Source organism: Pongo pygmaeus, chromosome 16 (genome assembly GCF_028885625.2).
Source record: "Pongo pygmaeus isolate AG05252 chromosome 16, NHGRI_mPonPyg2-v2.0_pri, whole genome shotgun sequence".
Lineage (NCBI taxonomy): Eukaryota > Metazoa > Chordata > Mammalia > Primates > Hominidae > Pongo > Pongo pygmaeus.
Window position 1 is genome coordinate 47564607 of NC_072389.2, and position 18175 is coordinate 47582781.

Consider the following 18175-nt stretch of genomic DNA (forward strand, 5'->3'; position numbering starts at 1 on the left):
AATACCAGCAAACTATTCGGCATAACACCTGGCTCAGTATGGGTTAAATAAATGTTAATTATTGTTATTGCTACTGTTATTATGTCTCCCCTTTATGGCCTGTAACACTTCTCTCAAATTTTTTAGGGTTTTCTTCGGGAGCAGGGGCTGGTGGAGGTGGGAGGAAATAGGTACACAGATCAATGGAACAGAGTAGAGAATCCAGAGTATCCAACACATATGTGATCAATTGCTTTGCAACAAAGTTTCCAAGGAAATTTAATGGAGAAATTATAATTTCTTTTCAGTAAATGGTTCTGAAACAACTGGATATCTGTGTGGGGAAAAAAATGAAACTACACCCCTACCTCATACCATATTCAAAATTAAACTAAAAAATTAACTCATTTTAAATGCTAAAAATACAACCTAACTTCTGGAAAAAAAACATAGAATAAAATCTTTTTTTTTTTTTTGAGATGGAGTCTCACTCTGTTGCCCAGGCTGGAATGCAGTGGCGTCATCTCAGATCACTGCAACCTCCACCTCCCGGGTTCAAGTGATTCTCCTGCCTCAACCTCCTGAGTAGCTGCGATTACAGGTGCCCACCACCACACCTGGCTAACTTTTACATTTTTAGTAGAGACAGGGTTTCACCATGTTGGGCAGTCTGGTCTTAAACTCTTGACCTCAAGTGATCTGCCCTCCTCGGCTTCCCAAAGTGCTGGGATTACAAGCGTGAGCCACTGCACCTGGCCAGTAGAAAATCTTTATGGCTTTGAAATAGACAAACATTTCTTAGAAAGAACACAAAAAGCATGAATCATAAAAGAAAAAAATGACAAATTAGACTTCATCAAAATTTAAAAATGTCTGCCCTTTCAAAGACATTGGTAAGAAAATGAAATGGCAAGCCACAGACTGAGGAAAAAAATATTTGAAATATACATATACAGATATATCTGCCAAAATACTTGTATCCAGAATATATAAAGATCTTTTACTACTGAATAATAATAAGAAAGACAACCTACTTTTAAGAGTTGGTTTTCTGGGAAAAAAAAAAAAAAAAAAAAGACTGCTAGCTAGACTAATAAAGAAGAAAAGAGAGAAAATCCAAATAAACACAATTGGAAATTACAAAGGAGAAAATCTAGGAGAAATGGATAAATTCCTGGACACATATACCCTCCTAAGACTGAACCAAGAAGAAATTGAATCCCTGAAAAGACCAATAGCAAGCTCCAAAATTGAATCAGTAGTAAAAAGCCTACCAACCAAAAATAGCCCAGGACCGGACAGATTCACAGCCCAGTTTTACCAGATGTACAAAGGAGAGCTGATACCATTTCTACTGACACTATTTCATTGAGGAGGAGGGACTCCTCCCTAACTCATTCTATGATGCCAGCATCATCCTGATGCCAAAACCTGGCAGAGACACAAAAAAGAGAAAATTTGAAGCCAGTATCCTTGATGAACATTGATGCAAAAATCCTCAACAAAATACTGGCAGACTGAATTCAGCAGCACATCAAAAAGCTTATCCACCATGATCAAGAAGCCTTTATCATTGGAATGCAAGGTTGGTTTAACATACCCAAGTCAATAAATGTGATTCATCACATAAACAAAACTAAATACAAAAACCACATGATCATCTCAATAGATGCAGAAAAAGCTTTCAATAAAATTCAGCATCCCTTCTTGTTAAAAACTCTCAGCAAACTAGGTACTGAAGGAACATACCTCAAAATAATAAGAGTCATATTTGACAAATCCACAGCCCACATCATACTAAATGGGCAAAAGCTGGAAGCATTCCCCTTGAAAACTGGCAGAATACAAGGATGCCCTCTATCACCACTCCTATTCAAAATGGTATTGGAAGAAGTCCTGGCCAGAGCAGTCAGGCAAGAGAAAGAAATAAAGCGCATCCAGATAGAGAGGAAGTCAAACTATTCCTATTTGCAGATGACATGACTCTGTGTCTAGAAAACCCCATAGTCTCAGCCCAAAAGCTCCTTAAGCTAATAAACAACTTCAGCAAAGTCTCAGGATACAAAATCAACATATAAAAATCATTAGCATTTCTATACACCAAGAACAGTCAAGCCTAGAGCCAAATCAGGAGCATAGTCCCATTCACAATTGCCTCAAAAAGAAGAAAATACCTAGGAATACAGCTAACCAGCGAGGTGAAAGATCTCTACAATGAGAACTACAAAATGGTGTGCAAAGAAATCAGAGATGACACAAGCAAATGGAAAAACATTCCATGCTCATGGATAGGAAAAATCAATATTGTTGAAATGGCCATACTGCCCAAAGCAACTTATAGATTCAACGCTATTCCTGTCAAACTACCAATGACATTCTTCACAAAACTAGAGAAAACTATTTTAAAATTCATATTGAACCAAAATAAAAAAAGAAAAAAAAAGAGCCTGAATAGCCAAGGCAATCCTAAGGAAAAAGAACAGAGCAAGAGGCAATATGCTACCCAACCTCAAACTACTACAAGGCTGCAGTAACCAAACAACATGATACTGGCACAAAAACAGGCATGTAGACCAATGGAACAGAATACAGAGCCCAGAAATAAGGTTGCACATCTACAACCATCTGATCTCTGACAAAGCTGACAAAAACAAGCAATGGGGAAAGGACTCCCTATTCAATAAGTGGTGCTGGGACAACTGGCAAGCCATATGCAGAAGATTGAAACTGGACTTCTTTCATATACTGTATACAAAATTAACTCAAGATGGATTAAAGACTTAACAGTAAAACCCAAAACTATGTAAAAACCCCGGAAGACAACCTAGGCATTACCATTCTGGACATGGGAATACGCAAAGATTTCATGATGAGGATACCAAAAACAATTGCAACAAAAGCAAAATTGACAAACGGGATCTAATTAAACTAAAGAGCTTCTGCACAGCAAAAGAAACTGTCAATAGAGTTAATAGACAATCTACAGAACGGGAGAAAATATTTACAAACTATGCATCTGACAAAGATCTAATATCCAGCATCTATAAGGAACTTAAGCAAATTTACGAGAAAAAACAAACAGCCCCATTAAAAAGTAGGCAAAGAACATGAACAGACACTTTTCAAAAGAAGACATACATGTGGCCAACAAGCATATGAAAAAAAGCTCAACATCACTGATCAATAGAAAAAAGCATATCAAAACCACAATGAAATACCACCTCACACCATTCAGAATGGCTATTATTAAAAAGTGAAAAGGTAACAGATGCTGGCAAGGTTGCAGAGAAAGGAGAATGCTTATACACTGCTGGTAGGAGTGTAAAATAGTTCAACCATTGTGGAAAGCAATGTGATGTTTCCTCAAATAACTAAAAACAGAACTACCATTTGACCCAGCAATCCCATTACTAGGTATATACCCAAAGGAATACAAATCATTCTGTCATAAAGACACATGAGCGTGTATGTTTATGGCAGCACCTGTTCACAATAGTAAAGACATGGAATAAACTTAAATGCCTATCAGTGGTAAGCTGGATAAAGAAAATGTGGTATGTGTACACCATGGAATACTATGCAGCCATAAAAAAGGAATGAGATATCTTGCCTGTGATCTGGTCTTTGATATTTTTTTCTTTTTTATTAAATTTATTTTTATATATATGAATGAGATCATGCCCTGTGCAGGAACATGGATGGAGTTGGAGGCCATTATCCTTAGCAAACTAATGCAGAAACAGAAAACCAAATACCCCATGTTGTCACTTAGGAGTGGGAGCTAAATGATGAGAACACGTGGACACGTAGAGGGGAACAACAGACACTGGGGCCTGCCTGAGAATAGAGGGTGGGAAGAGGAAGAGGATCAGGAAAAATAACTAATGGGTATTAGGCTTAACATCAGGGTGACAAAATGACAAAATAATCTGTACAACAAACTCCTGTGACACACGAATTTACCGACGTAACACACCTGTGCATGTACCCCTGAACTTAAATATTTTTTTTAAATGAGCAAAAGATTTCTATAGACACTTTATAAAAGAAGATACATGAAGAGGCTGGGCATGGTGGCTCACGCCTATAATTTCAGCACTTTGGGAAGCCAAGGCAGGTGGATCACTTGAGGCTAGGAGTTCAAGACCAGCCTGGCCAACATGGCGAAACCCCTCTCTGCTAAAAATACAAAATTTAGCCAGGCGTGATGGTGCACACTTGTAATCCCAGCTACTTGGGAGGCTGAGGCAGGAGACTCAGTTGAACCCTGGGAGGCAGAGGTTGCAGTGAGCCGAGATCACGGCACTGCACTCCAGCCTGCGCAAGTGAGAACATGACTCCATCTAAAAAAAAAAAAAAAACCACATGTATTATATGCAAATTATATCTTAAAGTTGATTTTTCAAAGGGTTCCTCCTCTATCAGACCTAAATTATACTTCAAAAATAAGTGCAATTTCAGAATATTTTCCTAGAATGCTTGTTTTGTAGATTTTAATAACTTTTCACATTAGAAAATTGATACTTTTCATTGTAGAAAATTAGAATTTATTTATTTTAAGGAAAGAAATTGGTTTTCCTTTTCATTAAGTTGTCTTTTACGAATAAGGAATCTACATAGGAAATTGAACGCATGGGTTGATTTGTGATTTTAATACATTGTTGCTGGTGACCAAAGGTGCCGTGTGGACAGGCGACAACACAGCAGAATGGAGCAACTTGAAAATTTCTATCCCAATGTTACTCACTCTCAGCATTACTGGGATCTCTTTTTGTGGAGGTAAGATGAGTCCTTTGAGGCTTGAAGTGCAAGGAAATAAAAAATGAGGGTGTTTTCATCAAAGCTGGTTACAAATCCCTTCTCATTAGCTGTTGTGGGCAGACATAAATGTGGGAAAGAAAAAATGTGAGAAAGTGAAGAGGAGCAGATTAGAGAGGAGAGTGAAAGGCATGCCTCAGAGCTATTTCTATCTGGTCTGTGTTGAGGACATGAAATCAAGTTGTCAGAAAGGGAGCCAGAGCCATTTTCTTATCACTTCCTTCCTAGACGCTCTTGATAACTAAGTTTCTCTTCCTGACAGCTATCTTTTCTTCTTGAAAGTGAGAAAAATAGAACTACAAGGAATTTAGCAAATCAGAAAGTCAGCCTTACAGAAATTCTTTTTACTCAGCAGATTTAAAATTCTGTGGCATATTTTAACTGTACTAAAACAAAAATATATGCTCTTGAGAAAGATGAATTTAGTTAAAATTAGATTTTCCGATGGACTATCTTCCCTGCATCCTAATTAATTCTCTGTAGATGAGAGATCTCAATATGGAAGGGGCTCAAGATGGCTGCAGTTCCAGCTGCTCCTTGTTTCCTGTAGGAGTAGAAGCAAATTAATATCATTCTTTTGATGCATGTGTTTTTATTGCATTGGTCCATGTACAATACAAGGAATATGTATATACTGCTCAGTGGCCCAGCATGGAATTCTATTCTGATAATCAGAACCTCTACTTCTGATTATCTGCTTCTCTTCAGTTCTTTCTGTTTGTATCTTAGTTCAGCTGTTGCTTCCAAGGGAAATCAGTTGCCAACCACCCCCCTCCAACACACACACACACACACAGTTATTTAATCAGGCAGACATTTTTCAGTGTCTGGGTTATCTGGTTTGGGGAACATACAGGAATATTGATCTTGAAATAAAGCCTCTGACCTTTTGACAAGAAAGTAATATTCTAAGAGCCCATTGTCAGATCCCCAAACAGGCTGAATTATGTAGTAAGGGGGTCACCTGTTTGAGGTCATGGCTTTATCCTGTCATTTGGAGTGCATATACTGCGCTTTTCTCCTGTCGGTCTTCAAGACCTTGATTTCCCTGTGTGCATCATTTATCCAAAGCTTGGTTGCCTCACTTGGCCTTCTTTTGCTTCCAGCTGACATAGGCGGGTTCATTGGGAATCCAGAGACAGAGCTGCTAGTGCGTTGGTACCAGGCCGGAGCCTACCAGCCCTTCTTCCGTGGCCATGCCACCATGAACACCAAGCGACGAGAGCCCTGGCTCTTTGGGGAGGAATACACCCGACTCATCCGAGAAGCCATCAGAGAGCGCTATGGCCTCCTGCCATATTGGTATTCTCTGTTCTACCATGCACACGTGGCTTCCCAACCTGTCATGAGGTAAACAAGCTTCATCCATTCAGGGACCCCAGCAACCAGTCTGTAATAGAAGATCTCAGTGATTGAAGAATGCAGTAATCACAGTGACTTCAAGAGAAAAGTGAAGAAAAGCTACATGTATAATCAAGTTTCAATAAGCTTATTGAGCAGCGCAGTGAACAGGGTGCTGGCTGTTGGGGACACAGAAGATAAAAACTAGATCCCCTACTGCTTTGTGACTAAAGTGTGAATATTTGATAGGAGACAGAATAGAGATATTTCAAAGAAAAAGGAAGTGGCTTTGTAATAAAATTCATTCAGTATTTAACCTATAAGTATCTTCTCATGAAGAATAACTTACTTTGCCAAGCTTAGGCTTGAATCATATGAAAAAGAGTCTTGACTCTTTGGCATGTTCCCATTTCCTTTGAATAGTTATAAAACTGAAAATAGGTCAGGCGTGGTGGCTCACACCTGTAATCCCAGCACTTTGGGAGGCCAAGGTGGGAGGATCATCTGAGGTCTGGAATTCGAGACCAGCCTGACCAATATGGTGAAACCCTGTCTCTAAAAATACAAAAATTAGCTGGGCATGGTGGTGTGTGCCTGTAATCCCAGCTACTTGGGAGACCGAGGCAGGAGGATCGGTTGAACCCAAGAGGCGGAGACTGCAGTGAGCTGAGATAGCACCACTGCATTCCAGCCTGGGCAACAAAGCGAGATCCATCTAAAAAAAAAAAAAAAGCTAAAAATATAAGTGATTGATTGCAATAAGATGTCTATAATGTTAAAACAATAATTTTTTTTTTTCCCCAGGCCTCTGTGGGTAGAGTTCCCTGATGAACTAAAGACTTTTGATATGGAAGATGAATACATGCTGGGTGAGCATTTCTGTTTTTTGTTTTTTGTTTTTTGTTTTTGAGACGGAGTCTCACTCTGTCACCCAGGCTGGAGTGCAGTGATACGATCTCGGCTTACTGCAACCTCTGCCTCCCGGTTTCAAGAAATTCTCTGCCTCAGCCTCCTGAGCAGCTGGGATTACAGGTGCCCGCCACCATGCCCGGCTAATTTTTGTATTTTTAGTAGAGACAGGGTTTCAACATCTTGGCCAGGCTGGTCTTGAACTCCTGACCTCATGATCCACCCACCTCGGCCTCCCAAAGTGCTGGGATTACAGGCATGAGCCACTGGGCCTGGCCAAGCATTTCTTGATTGATTACAGTCATTATAAAAAGTGTAATTATGTTTTTATTATATTTTCTAATATAAGAGCAATAAAAAATGTTCCTAATTCCAAGAAAGACAAAAAATAAAAATAATAGGAAATTCCTTCACCAAGATTTCTAACGTATTATTAGTAGGATCATACCTCCATTCTATTGTGATGTAGCATTTCTCATAATATTGTTCTTGCTGACTTATTTGTGGATGTCATTTAGGATTCTTGTTCTGGGTTCACTCCTCTAATCCTGCGAGATCACTTCGGGGAAGGGAAGTAGAAAAAAACAGCCCAGGTGATGATAGTAAAAAACCAGAAGAACTTATTTCATATGCAATAATAGGGTTTTTCTTTGGTTGACCTCTTCTTTAACAAAGATTAACTATCAAATCCAGAACATAGAATTTTATCAGCTTAGTAGCAGGGCTCAAGAAGCCAGGCTAAATATGCTGTTCCCCAAAGGGTGAATCTCATTTCTGAGTTCTATTTTTTTTTTTTGAAATGGAGCCTCACTCTGTCACCCAGGCTGGAGTACAGTGGTGTAATCTTGGCTCACTGCAACCTCTGCCTCCGGGGCTCAAGCAATCCTCCCACCTCAGCCTCCCGAGTAGCTGGATCACAGGCATGCGCCACTATGCCTGGCTAATTTTTTCTATTTTTAGTAGAGATGGGGTTTCGTCTTGCTTCCCAGGCTAATCTCAAACTCCTGACCTCAGGTGATCCACCCACCTCGGCCTTCCAAAGTGCTGGGATTACAGGTGTGAGCCACCACGCCCAGCCCCATTTCTGAGTTCTTTTAAGTCTCCACTCATCATTAGGTCTCAGTTTAATAGTCACTGCCTTGGAGAAACTTCCCTGACCACTCCTTGTTTCCTTATACCTTATTCTACCTAGTAAAAATCAGCCCCTCTTATTATGTAACTTTCATTCCATTTTGTAATTTTGCCTCTTTTGGTATTTGTCTTAATTCTAATTAATTTGTAATTATTTTTTAATATTTGTTTTCAGTAACTGTAAACTCCATAAGGTCAGGAGCCACGCTTGTCTTATTGGCCACTATATCCCCAGAGCCTAGCATGGTGCCCGGCATGCAGTAGGCACTCAAAATAAGTATTTATTGAATAAAAGAGCAAAGTAGTAAGTGGGTGAATTTTACATACGTGTTGTGCCAAGGTCAAAGCAAATTTAATAATCCAGATTGCCTTTAAGAAAACTAGAGACCAGGCATGGTGGCTATGCCTGTAATCCCAACACTGTGGCAGGCCGAGTATGAAATCGCTTAAATTGAGGAGTTTGAGATTAGCCTGGGAAATATAGCAAGACCCTGTCTCTATAGAAAATTTAAAAATTAGCTGGGCACGGTGGGTGCATACCTGTCGTCCTAGCTACTCGGAGGCTGAGGCTGGAGAATTACATGAGCCCAGGAGTTAGAGGTTGCAGTAAGCTGTGATTGCACTGCTGCACTCCCACTTGGGGAACAGAGTGAGACCCTGTCTCCTGTCTCTAAGAAAAAAAAAAAAAGAAAACTGCAGCCTCTCTGATGATAACTCCAAGCAAGAGGTTCTGAGCACCGACACTGACCACACTTCTGGATAATAGTTGTGGGCTCCCCATCATCAGCGTCACTGACAGCAAACAGTGAAGCACTTGGAAAGGAGCAATGGGGGTGCTTTGACTACTGACACACTAGCAGTTGGACACAAAATGAGACCAACGGACTATGTCAGAGTCCCTTCCTATAATCTCAGTATACCCAGAGTGCATTAATGACAGGTGATGACCTTTTTGAGCTCACTTCTTTGAGCGCCTGCCCTCTTTCTATCAGTGCATCTCTCTGACAAATCATTGGTTCAACTCAGTCTCTGCCTCTCCAAAGTTCACAGCTGGGAGGTCTGTAACACCATGATAGCTAGCACTCAGTTAAAGAGAAAGGAGATTTTTAGACCTCTTATAATGATACTCAATTTATTTCCTCTCCATTACTTAGGGAGTGCATTATTGGTTCATCCAGTCACAGAACCAAAAGCCACCGCAGTTGATGTGTTTCTTCCAGGATCAAATGAGGTAAGAGTAATAATAAACAGCCACATATCTGATATGTCTCATATCTCTCATCCCTTCTTTTCTTTTAGGAAAGAGATTTCTTCATCATGTGTTTGTGAACACATCCCAGATGACTATAGCAAGTAATGATTATAATAAATTATGACCACTGTCCTCAGAGGTCAAGAAACTTAATGGAGGAGAGGAGGGAGAAAGATGAATTGGTGAGGATTCCAAGGAGGATCAGAATGATTTTTAATCTTCACACTTTGACTAGTAAAAGTGAGTCCTGATAAACACACCGAGGCTTGGGGTAGGAAGAAATCTTCAGTCTGCTATGAGGTATCAAACTCTGGGGGAAAGCAGATATGAAGTGACTTTGCTCTTTGGTCTGGCTCTATCTGAAGCCTGAGTTTTTGGTACCAAAAGCTGGTCTCAATACACTCACTGAAGTGGGTAAAAAGTAAAAATAGTGACTCCCCTCCCAAATTCCTCTGCTCTTTTATTAGTTATTGTCACTAATTACTGTCCCAGGTATAAAATATCGTCCTAGACCTGCTGGAGCCCAGGGCACTGAACCCAGGCAGGGCACAGGGGAGAGGAGGGAATACCGACGGTCTGCAGGCAGAGAGCCATGGGTAATAAGAGCAGCCTCCAGAGACAGGCCACAGATAAATCCAGAGGGGCCAGGAGAAGAGCTGGAACAAAACTCAGGTCACCAGACTAAGGGAGGAGGGTGTGGAAGGGAGAGCAGGAAGGAGACAGACCCTAGAGAGCATCCTTGAGCCCTGGAGCATGCCACAGGGTTCAGCAAGCAGGGGAAGAGCCATGCAGGTATGGAGCTGGCATGAGACTGCCAAGCCACATAGTCATGGACTGTCAAGGCAAGTGGCAAGGTAGCTGAGCCAGGCCACGCTCACTGCTCAGTACTGTCAGATGCTGGACTGGCAACCCCATGAAACCACATCCAGCGCCATGCTCTCCCTCAACATAGCTTTACATGTTTGGTTGTTCTTTTAGTTTCTTGAGGCTTCTGTAACAAATTACCACAAACCTAGTGGCTTAAAACAACAAAATTTATTCTCTCACAATTCTGGAGGCTTGAAGTCTGAAATCAAGGTGTCATCAGGGTTGGTTTCTTCTGGAGGCCGTGAGGGAGAATCTGTTCATGCTTCCCTCTTAGCTTCTGGAGGTTGCCAGCAACCCTGGGCTTCCTTGGTTTGTAGCCATGTCACTGAAGTCTCGCCTATCTTCACGTTGCCTTTTCCTCTGTGTGTCTCTGTCTGTCTCTTATAAGGACACTTGTGGTCACATTGAAGGCCCACCTGGATAATCTGGGATAACCTCCTTGTCTCAGGATCTTTAACTTAATCAAACCTGTGACCATAGAAGGTAATATTCATTCCTTCCAGGGATTGTGACGTGAATACATCTTTTTAAGGGGCGACAGTTCCATCTACTATGCTTGTCATTATTGACAGAACAGTAACCAGGCTTCTCTCCAGAATCTTCATGAACTATGGTCTATTCTCTTGGTTTCTCCAGTTATTTGGAATTCTGAAGATGAGGGCTCTTTACTAAGGTTCCCCTGCCAAGTAGAGACCTGAGGAAAAGGTTAAATGCAACAACTGCTGAATAAATGCCCTGCCAGATATTTTTGCTGGGAATTTCTCAAGTTGATTCCAGCAAAGTGGTGGGTTCCCATTAAGAGGAACTGGCTCCCTTTCCGACTTAGTCACAGAGTTTTATTGGTGATTTATCATCATTCCAAACACGTCGTTGTGAGTGTGTATTATGTTCCTTCAGCACTAATTCCTGGACTGTTCTGTGATTGTTTCTCTTGCTTCACAAACCTGCCGTATAAAGGATGTGGTAATCCCTGGAGGTGAACTTGCAAAATAGACTCCAGGGCTGCCAGAAAGTGTACTGAGCTAGAAGAAAGAAAAAGATGTTTGTTTTCATTCTGCTTCTGATGATATCTTAAGAATTTATCCCATCAAATTACTTTAGAGACCTTATTGGTGCTTCAGCAACTAAACCCCCTTGATAGATAACAACCTTATCCTTGAATTGTGCTTTGTTTAAAAAATATATGTATATACTATAATAGTAATTCAAGTTTCCATTTGTTTTCCTCCCAGATATGTTTCCTTCTCTGATGCTTCCTTTTCTCCTGCCTCTTTTGTAATTGATTTGCCTGCAATGTGCTTGTCTTCTTTGTTGTTTTTTTTTTCTTTTCTCCATCACCTCTTTCACTACTAGAAGCATTAAGTTTTTATAAGCCAAATGGACTATAAGATCCATGAGAACAGGAACTATGTCTTTTCTGTTCAGTCTTGTATATTCAGCACCTGGCACATGGTAGATTGTTCAATTGGTAGCTTTTGGATGAATAGAAAACAAATGGCCTTTTAGTTAAATTAATCAGCCATAGTCCTTTGGGATCTTCCTAAAAGCACGTGTTCTTCCTAACTTCTACCCAATGTATTTTTTAAGTTGTATTTATTTTAGCTTTCTGGTTATTTGAAATTCAGATAAGTGGATATTTTGCTGACTAATGAAATGGTTAGCAGAGTTGCTTATGTACTCTTTTTCACTGGACTCCGTTACTTTCTAGGTCTGGTATGACTATAAGACATTTGCTCATTGGGAAGGAGGGTGTACTGTAAAGATCCCAGTAGCCTTGGACACTGTAAGTTAATTTCAGACTACTATTTTTACCTATCGTGCTCTGTTGGTCGGCTAGGGCTGCCATGACAAAATACCACAGACTGGGTGGTTTTACCCAACAGAAACTTATTTTCTCGAAGTTTTGGAGGCTGGAAGTTCCAGATCAAGGTGCCAGCCGATTCCGTTCCTGGTGAGGGACCTTTTCCTGGCCTATAGACTGCTGCCTTCTTGCTGTTCCTACACATGGCAGAGAGAGATAAAGAGAAGGTGCTGACTCAGTTCTCTTCTTACAAGGACACTGTTCCTATTGTTTCAGGACCCCATCCTTATGACCACATTTTTAACCTTAGTTAACTCCATAAAGGCCTGATCTCCATATCTCAGGCTTGGGGATTCAGCATATGAATTTGGGGGAAATACAAACATTCTGTTCATAATGTGTTCCTCTGTAAAAAGAACCGAGGATGCTAGTGTTCTGCACAATAGCACATACGCATAGAGACAGAAGGTAGGTCCGGGGGTGCCTAGTGCTGGGGCCGAGGAGGGTTAAGGAGTCATGGGGAATGACTGTAAACTGGTCCAGGGTTTCTTTTTGGCGTGATGAAAATGCTTTAAAATTGATTGTGGTGATGGTTGCATGACTCTGAATATGCTGAAAACTGTTTAATTGTATACTTTAAATTGGTGAGTTGTATGGTATATGAATTCTATCAAAGCTGTAAAATGTGAGAAAAAAAGAGTTAAAAATCACATCTACTCTGATTTCACAGAATGAGACATCAGAGACAAACACACCTCTTCCCCATATGTTTACATTTGTGTGTCTAAGAAGAACAAAAACACTGAAAACAGAAAACATGGTAGTCACCATATGTGCCATCTGGAATGTCATTCTATAGGATTAAGGCAAAAAACAGGAGTTTTCAGTTGTAATCCTGGGCCCAGGGGAATGCATCAGTTATGATGTTAAAATCAAAGTGGTCCATCCAGGCTATCTTGAGTTTCTAAAGGGAACTTTCTTTCTACACCTGAATTGCAACCACTGCCACACTACTACAGGCCCAAAGTAGTGTGAAGATTAATAAATAGATACTGATATTATTTTGTAAACCATCAGCAGCAGTATGAACCCCATTATTTAAAAAAATAGTTTCAGATATCAACTTTCAGACCTAGAAGAGAACTTAACAATTATCTACTCTAATCCCTCACACAGGTAAAAAACCCTGAGATTCAGAGAAGTTAAATTGTTTGTCCAGGAACACAGCAAACTTGTGGCAGAACTGAGACAAGCCCCCAGGTGCATTCCCTTGGGCTGGACTCCCATTCTAGAACCCATTTCACTCTAGCTTATAGCCTTGTTCTTTGAGAAAAAAAAAGAAGAGAAAGATTGGCCAGTGAGGGAGAGGCATGTGTGGGGAGACGGAAGTGCTTTACTTCTCGCTGCCAAGGCAAGTTAAGCAGAGGTGGGACATCTGAACTACTGAGTCCTCAGTCTCAACTTCGTGTATGTTCTTGTACTCTGCTGCGTGCTCATTCTTGAGTCAGAGCAAAGCGCAAGCCCTTCTCTGACACAGGCAGCTTCCTTACAGGAGGCGGGAAATCTACCCGGGCATTGCTACCTGGAGTGCCATTCCAGAAGACTTATAGTTATGGGCCTGTTGTTAGGGTCTCTTAAAGTACCCTTGGTGGTCTCTAATGTAACAGCAGCAGTTTCACAGATTTACCCTCAGAATTGAGTCAGTCATCCAGGTAATCCATAGAAACAGAGAGCAAGAGGGGACAGGCCGCAGTGAGTGAGGACAAAACCAAGAAACCACCATCAGTTATACACACACGCATACACAGACTTCTGGGCCCACTCACACAGACAGAAAACTTCACTCTTTAGCAGGATTCTAGAAATAAGCATGTATATACTATACTGATAGGAAAATTTAAAATACAAAATAGGAAAAGCCACTTATAGGATGGGCAGAAAGGAATTCATCACTTAAGAGGAAAAAACAGCAAAGACCATATAGATAACAAACCAATGAAGGGTGGGAAGTTTCCCTAATAATTAAAAAATGGACCATTCTTCAGCATTAGAGCTCTTTTCCTTTTAATGCCAGGACCCCCATATTTGCCATCTCTGTGCCCCAAAATTTATTTTGCCTACAAATCCATACTTGTAGAGTGTGAATTTTATAAAATGAAATATTTTTAAATTCTACCTTGAAATTTTCTTATATGAATACTGCTTCCCTGAGCGTGCTGCTCTGTTACAGATTCCAGTGTTTCAGCGAGGTGGAAGTGTGATACCAATAAAGACAACTGTAGGAAAATCCACAGGCTGGATGACCGAATCCTCCTATGGACTCCGGGTTGCTCTAAGCACTAAGGTATTTGGTAAATCTGTTACCTGTTTTGTTTCTACTCTTTCTTTACAGTGATAGCCTTTTGAGTGTGTGACACTACGTAAAAGTGGTGAGCTCCTGACATTTATCTAGAAATCAAGGTTTGAATCATTTCTGAATCATTGTTCAGCTTGTCTGCCTTCCTTGGAATTGTTCTTAAGGGAACTCTTGAGATCTAGGAATGACAGAAATGTTCCTCTTGGGCACTGTGACTGTTGGTGCTCTTCAACTTGACATTGATTACTACTGGAGTGAATGCTTTTTGGGCCATAGACAGCCTTCCCACGTGGATTAGCCCTGAAACCCAGTCTCCCATAAAATGGTACCCATGTCTATGCACCATTTCAGAGATCCCAGTCCCAACCAGTGATTTCTTATCGGGTAGCTCCAACAACTAAAACCCCCTTGGGCAAAGCCTGGGAGGATCCAGAAATGATGTGTCCTTTTCAGAAGATTTTTTATGCCTAGTGAGGCCTGTAGCAGATTCCTCTCCTGTACATTTGTTCAAACCTAGTACAGGGCCAAACACCAACTCTTACTCTTACTGTATGAATACTTACTTGCATTGATATCAATATTATAAAATAATTCAGTTGTAGGGTTTTTTTTCCCCTGTCTTTTTCACTTAGGCATGTCTTCTTGGGCCAAACTATGGGCCCCAGACCCATGTGAGGCCCCAGAATAAATGCAAAAGACTAGCGATCCATAGCATATCAGGCGGTCAATAATAGTAAACTGCCACGTGGAGTGCTGCGACATTGTTTGACATGTAAAAGGGGTCCTCCTACTAAAAATAAAAATAAATTAAAAAAAGGAACCAGATACCATTCTCTAAGTGGAGGGTCTTCTAAAGATAGTTGATCTCATCTATTATGTATTAATTTTTTTTAACATCATTGTCATTCAATGAACTTTCTTGGCCTTGTTGTCACATTCTGGTGGAGTATTTTCAGGGAATCCACTTATACCACTGAACATACTTCGCAGTTTGAATTCTTTGAACAAAGCCTAACTCTTTGTGCTCCTCTTATGTGACTTTCCTATTGTTTTGCTATCTACTCAGGAGCGATTGGCTATTGAATATGTTAGGTATTTGTACGACTACCTTATATAGCTTGAATTTTTCAGAAACTTTTTACTCTATTGTTACCCTTTAGGAGCTGACATTCTTTTCCTGTAAAGCTGTCGTATAAGCACATTCTGTCTCTGTGATTCATTCTCCAGGCTTCTTCAGTGGGTGAGTTATATCTTGACGATGGCCATTCATTCCAATACCTCCACCAGAAGCAATTTTTGCACAGGAAGTTTTCATTCTGTTCCAGTGTTCTGATCAATAGGTAATGGCAGCTAAAGAAACTGTTTTCTTAAGTAAATCGCACTATCCGTTCGGCATCCTCAAATGCACAGGTATGTTTTAAGGTACTATTTAAAGAAATGAATGGTGAAGGCCGTTTCTGGAATATTTTTCTTTTCTCTTCTTTTCTTTTTGAGACAGAGTCTCACTCACTCTGTCCCTCAGACTAGAGTGCAGTGGCGTGATCTCAGCTCACTGCAACCTCCACCTCCTGGGTTCAAGTGATTCTCCTGCCTCAGCCTCCCAAGTAGCTGGAACTACAGGCATGCACCAACACACCCAGCTAATTTTTGTATTTTTAGTAGAGACGGGGTTTCACCATGTTGGCTAGGCTGGTCTCGAACTCCTGACCTCTGGTGATCCACCCACCTCAGCCTCTCAAAGTGCTGGGATTACAGGTGTGAGCCACCGTGCCTGGCCCGTTTCCGGAGTATTTTTCAACCACTCTACCATGAATGATCCTCCCTTATTGTCTTCACCTTCCTTTCCCCCACTTTTTTTTTTTTTTTTTTTTGAGATGGAGTTTCACTCTTATTGCCCAGGCTGGAGTGCAGTGGCACGATCTCGGCTCACCGCAACCTCTGCCTCCTGGGTTCAAGCGATTCTCCTGCCTCAGCCTCCCAAGTAGCTGGGATTACAGGCATGCACCACCACGCCCAGCTAATTTTATATTTTTAGTAGAGACAGGGTTTCTCCATGTTGGTCAGCCTGGTCTCGAACTCCCGACCTCAGGTGATCTGCCCACCTCGGCCTCCCAAAGTGCTGGGATTACAGGCGTGAGCCACTGCGCCCATCTCCCTGACTTTCTAAAAAATAAAAAAGGACTTAATTTAAGCTCCCACTAATTCCATTCATTCATCCATTCACCAATTCACTAAATATCTGATTTATTATAATTTGATTGTAATATCCAAGTCACATTTGTAACTTTTGTGTTCTTCAGTTATTTTTCAAATAACTTGTTAAAGAGAGCCTGATTTGGCCACCAGTTAGCTGTTCCTTGGTACACAGGGTCATCTTTTTGAGACAGAGTTTTGCTCTTGTCGCCCAGGCTGGAGTGCAGCGGCATGATCTCAGCTCACTGCAGCCTCCGCCTCCCAGGTTCAAGCGATTCTCCTGCCTCAGCCTCCTGAGTAGCTGGGATTACAGACGCCCACCACCATGCCTGGCTAATTTTTTGTATTTTTTTAGTACAGACGGGGTTTCGTCATGTTGGGCAGGCTGGTCTCGAACTCCTGACCTCAGGTGATCCACCCACATTGGCCTCCCAAAGCGCTGGGATTACAGGCGTGAGCCACCATGCCCAGTGAGTCGTCTTTTATTATTATTATTATTATTATTATTATTATTATTTTGAGATGGAGTCTCACTGTATCACCCAGTCTGGAGTGTAGTGGTGCGATCTCAGCTCACTGCAACCTCCACCTCCCAGGTTCGGGGGATTCTCGTGTCTCAGCCTCCCAAGTAGCTGGGACTACAGGCACCCACCACCACTCCTGGCTAATTTTTGTATTTTTAGTAGAGACAGGATTTTGCCGTGTTGCCCAGGCTGGTCTTGAACTCCTGGCCTCAAGTGATCTGCCCACCTTGGCCTCCCAAAGTGCTGGGATTACAGGCATGAGCCACCGTGCCTGGGTCTTTTATTATCATCTTTTATTATCTCTTCATCCTAGTAAATATGACTCCTATATGGATCATGCCTCCAAGGGACAGATGGGAAAGGAACTCACAAGGCTGGAGATGTTGAGCTGGTGGCCACTTCAAACCCCCATCCCTCTCCTTTTAATACTGTTTGTATCTATTCCAGTTCTGCTGACCAGAGGGGTCATTATCCCAGCAAGTGTGTGGTGGAGCAGATCTTGGTCTTAGGCTTCAGGAAGGAGCCATCTTCTGTGACTACCCACTCATCTGGTGAGAAAGCAGTCCATTCTTACCTCACCATTTGTTTTTATAAACAGAAGTATCTGCAGTGAGATGAGTAGTCACCAAACAAACATAATATGCTGAGCCTGAGTGGACTGTGTGCTTTCAGGTAGAGGTGAAATATACTAGTCTGTAGAATAAATGAGGCCATCTTGCTTCTCTTCATGAATTGATCTTTCTGCTCACTTTTAGTGTTTTTCTAAGGAAACTTATTTCGGGCTTGAAATAATATCATAGCTTCTCTGAATATTTGTTTAAACTATAGCTGCCTGAAGACCTGGAGAATCCTACGCATGTGTTTGGAGTTTATGAAAGGGCAGGATGGGACTTATATCCTTCCTTCCTTCCTAAAGTTCTTGGACAAATTTATTTGTTCCTTACGGTTTCTTTTCAACCAATCTTGTGGTCAAAACAATGAAATTTTCCACGTTTCTAAAACTT

General features: G+C 41.2%; 1 protein-coding gene across 4 annotated transcripts in view; it reads left to right on the forward strand.

Annotated features, from left to right (window-relative positions):
* GANC (glucosidase alpha, neutral C) overlaps positions 1-18175 on the forward strand; it is an 83033-nt gene that overhangs the window by 62279 nt on the left and 2579 nt on the right. For all 4 annotated transcript variants that reach the window (XM_054452083.2, XM_054452082.2, XM_054452081.2 and 1 more), the window contains exons 16-23: positions 4657-4758; positions 5904-6147; positions 6943-7007; positions 9333-9409; positions 12006-12080; positions 14329-14442; positions 15682-15794; positions 17619-17722. In XM_054452083.2, the coding sequence (XP_054308058.1) occupies positions 4657-4758; positions 5904-6147; positions 6943-7007; positions 9333-9409; positions 12006-12080; positions 14329-14442; positions 15682-15794; positions 17619-17722 (894 nt within the window). The remainder of the gene's footprint in view (positions 1-4656; positions 4759-5903; positions 6148-6942; positions 7008-9332; positions 9410-12005; positions 12081-14328; positions 14443-15681; positions 15795-17618; positions 17723-18175) is intronic.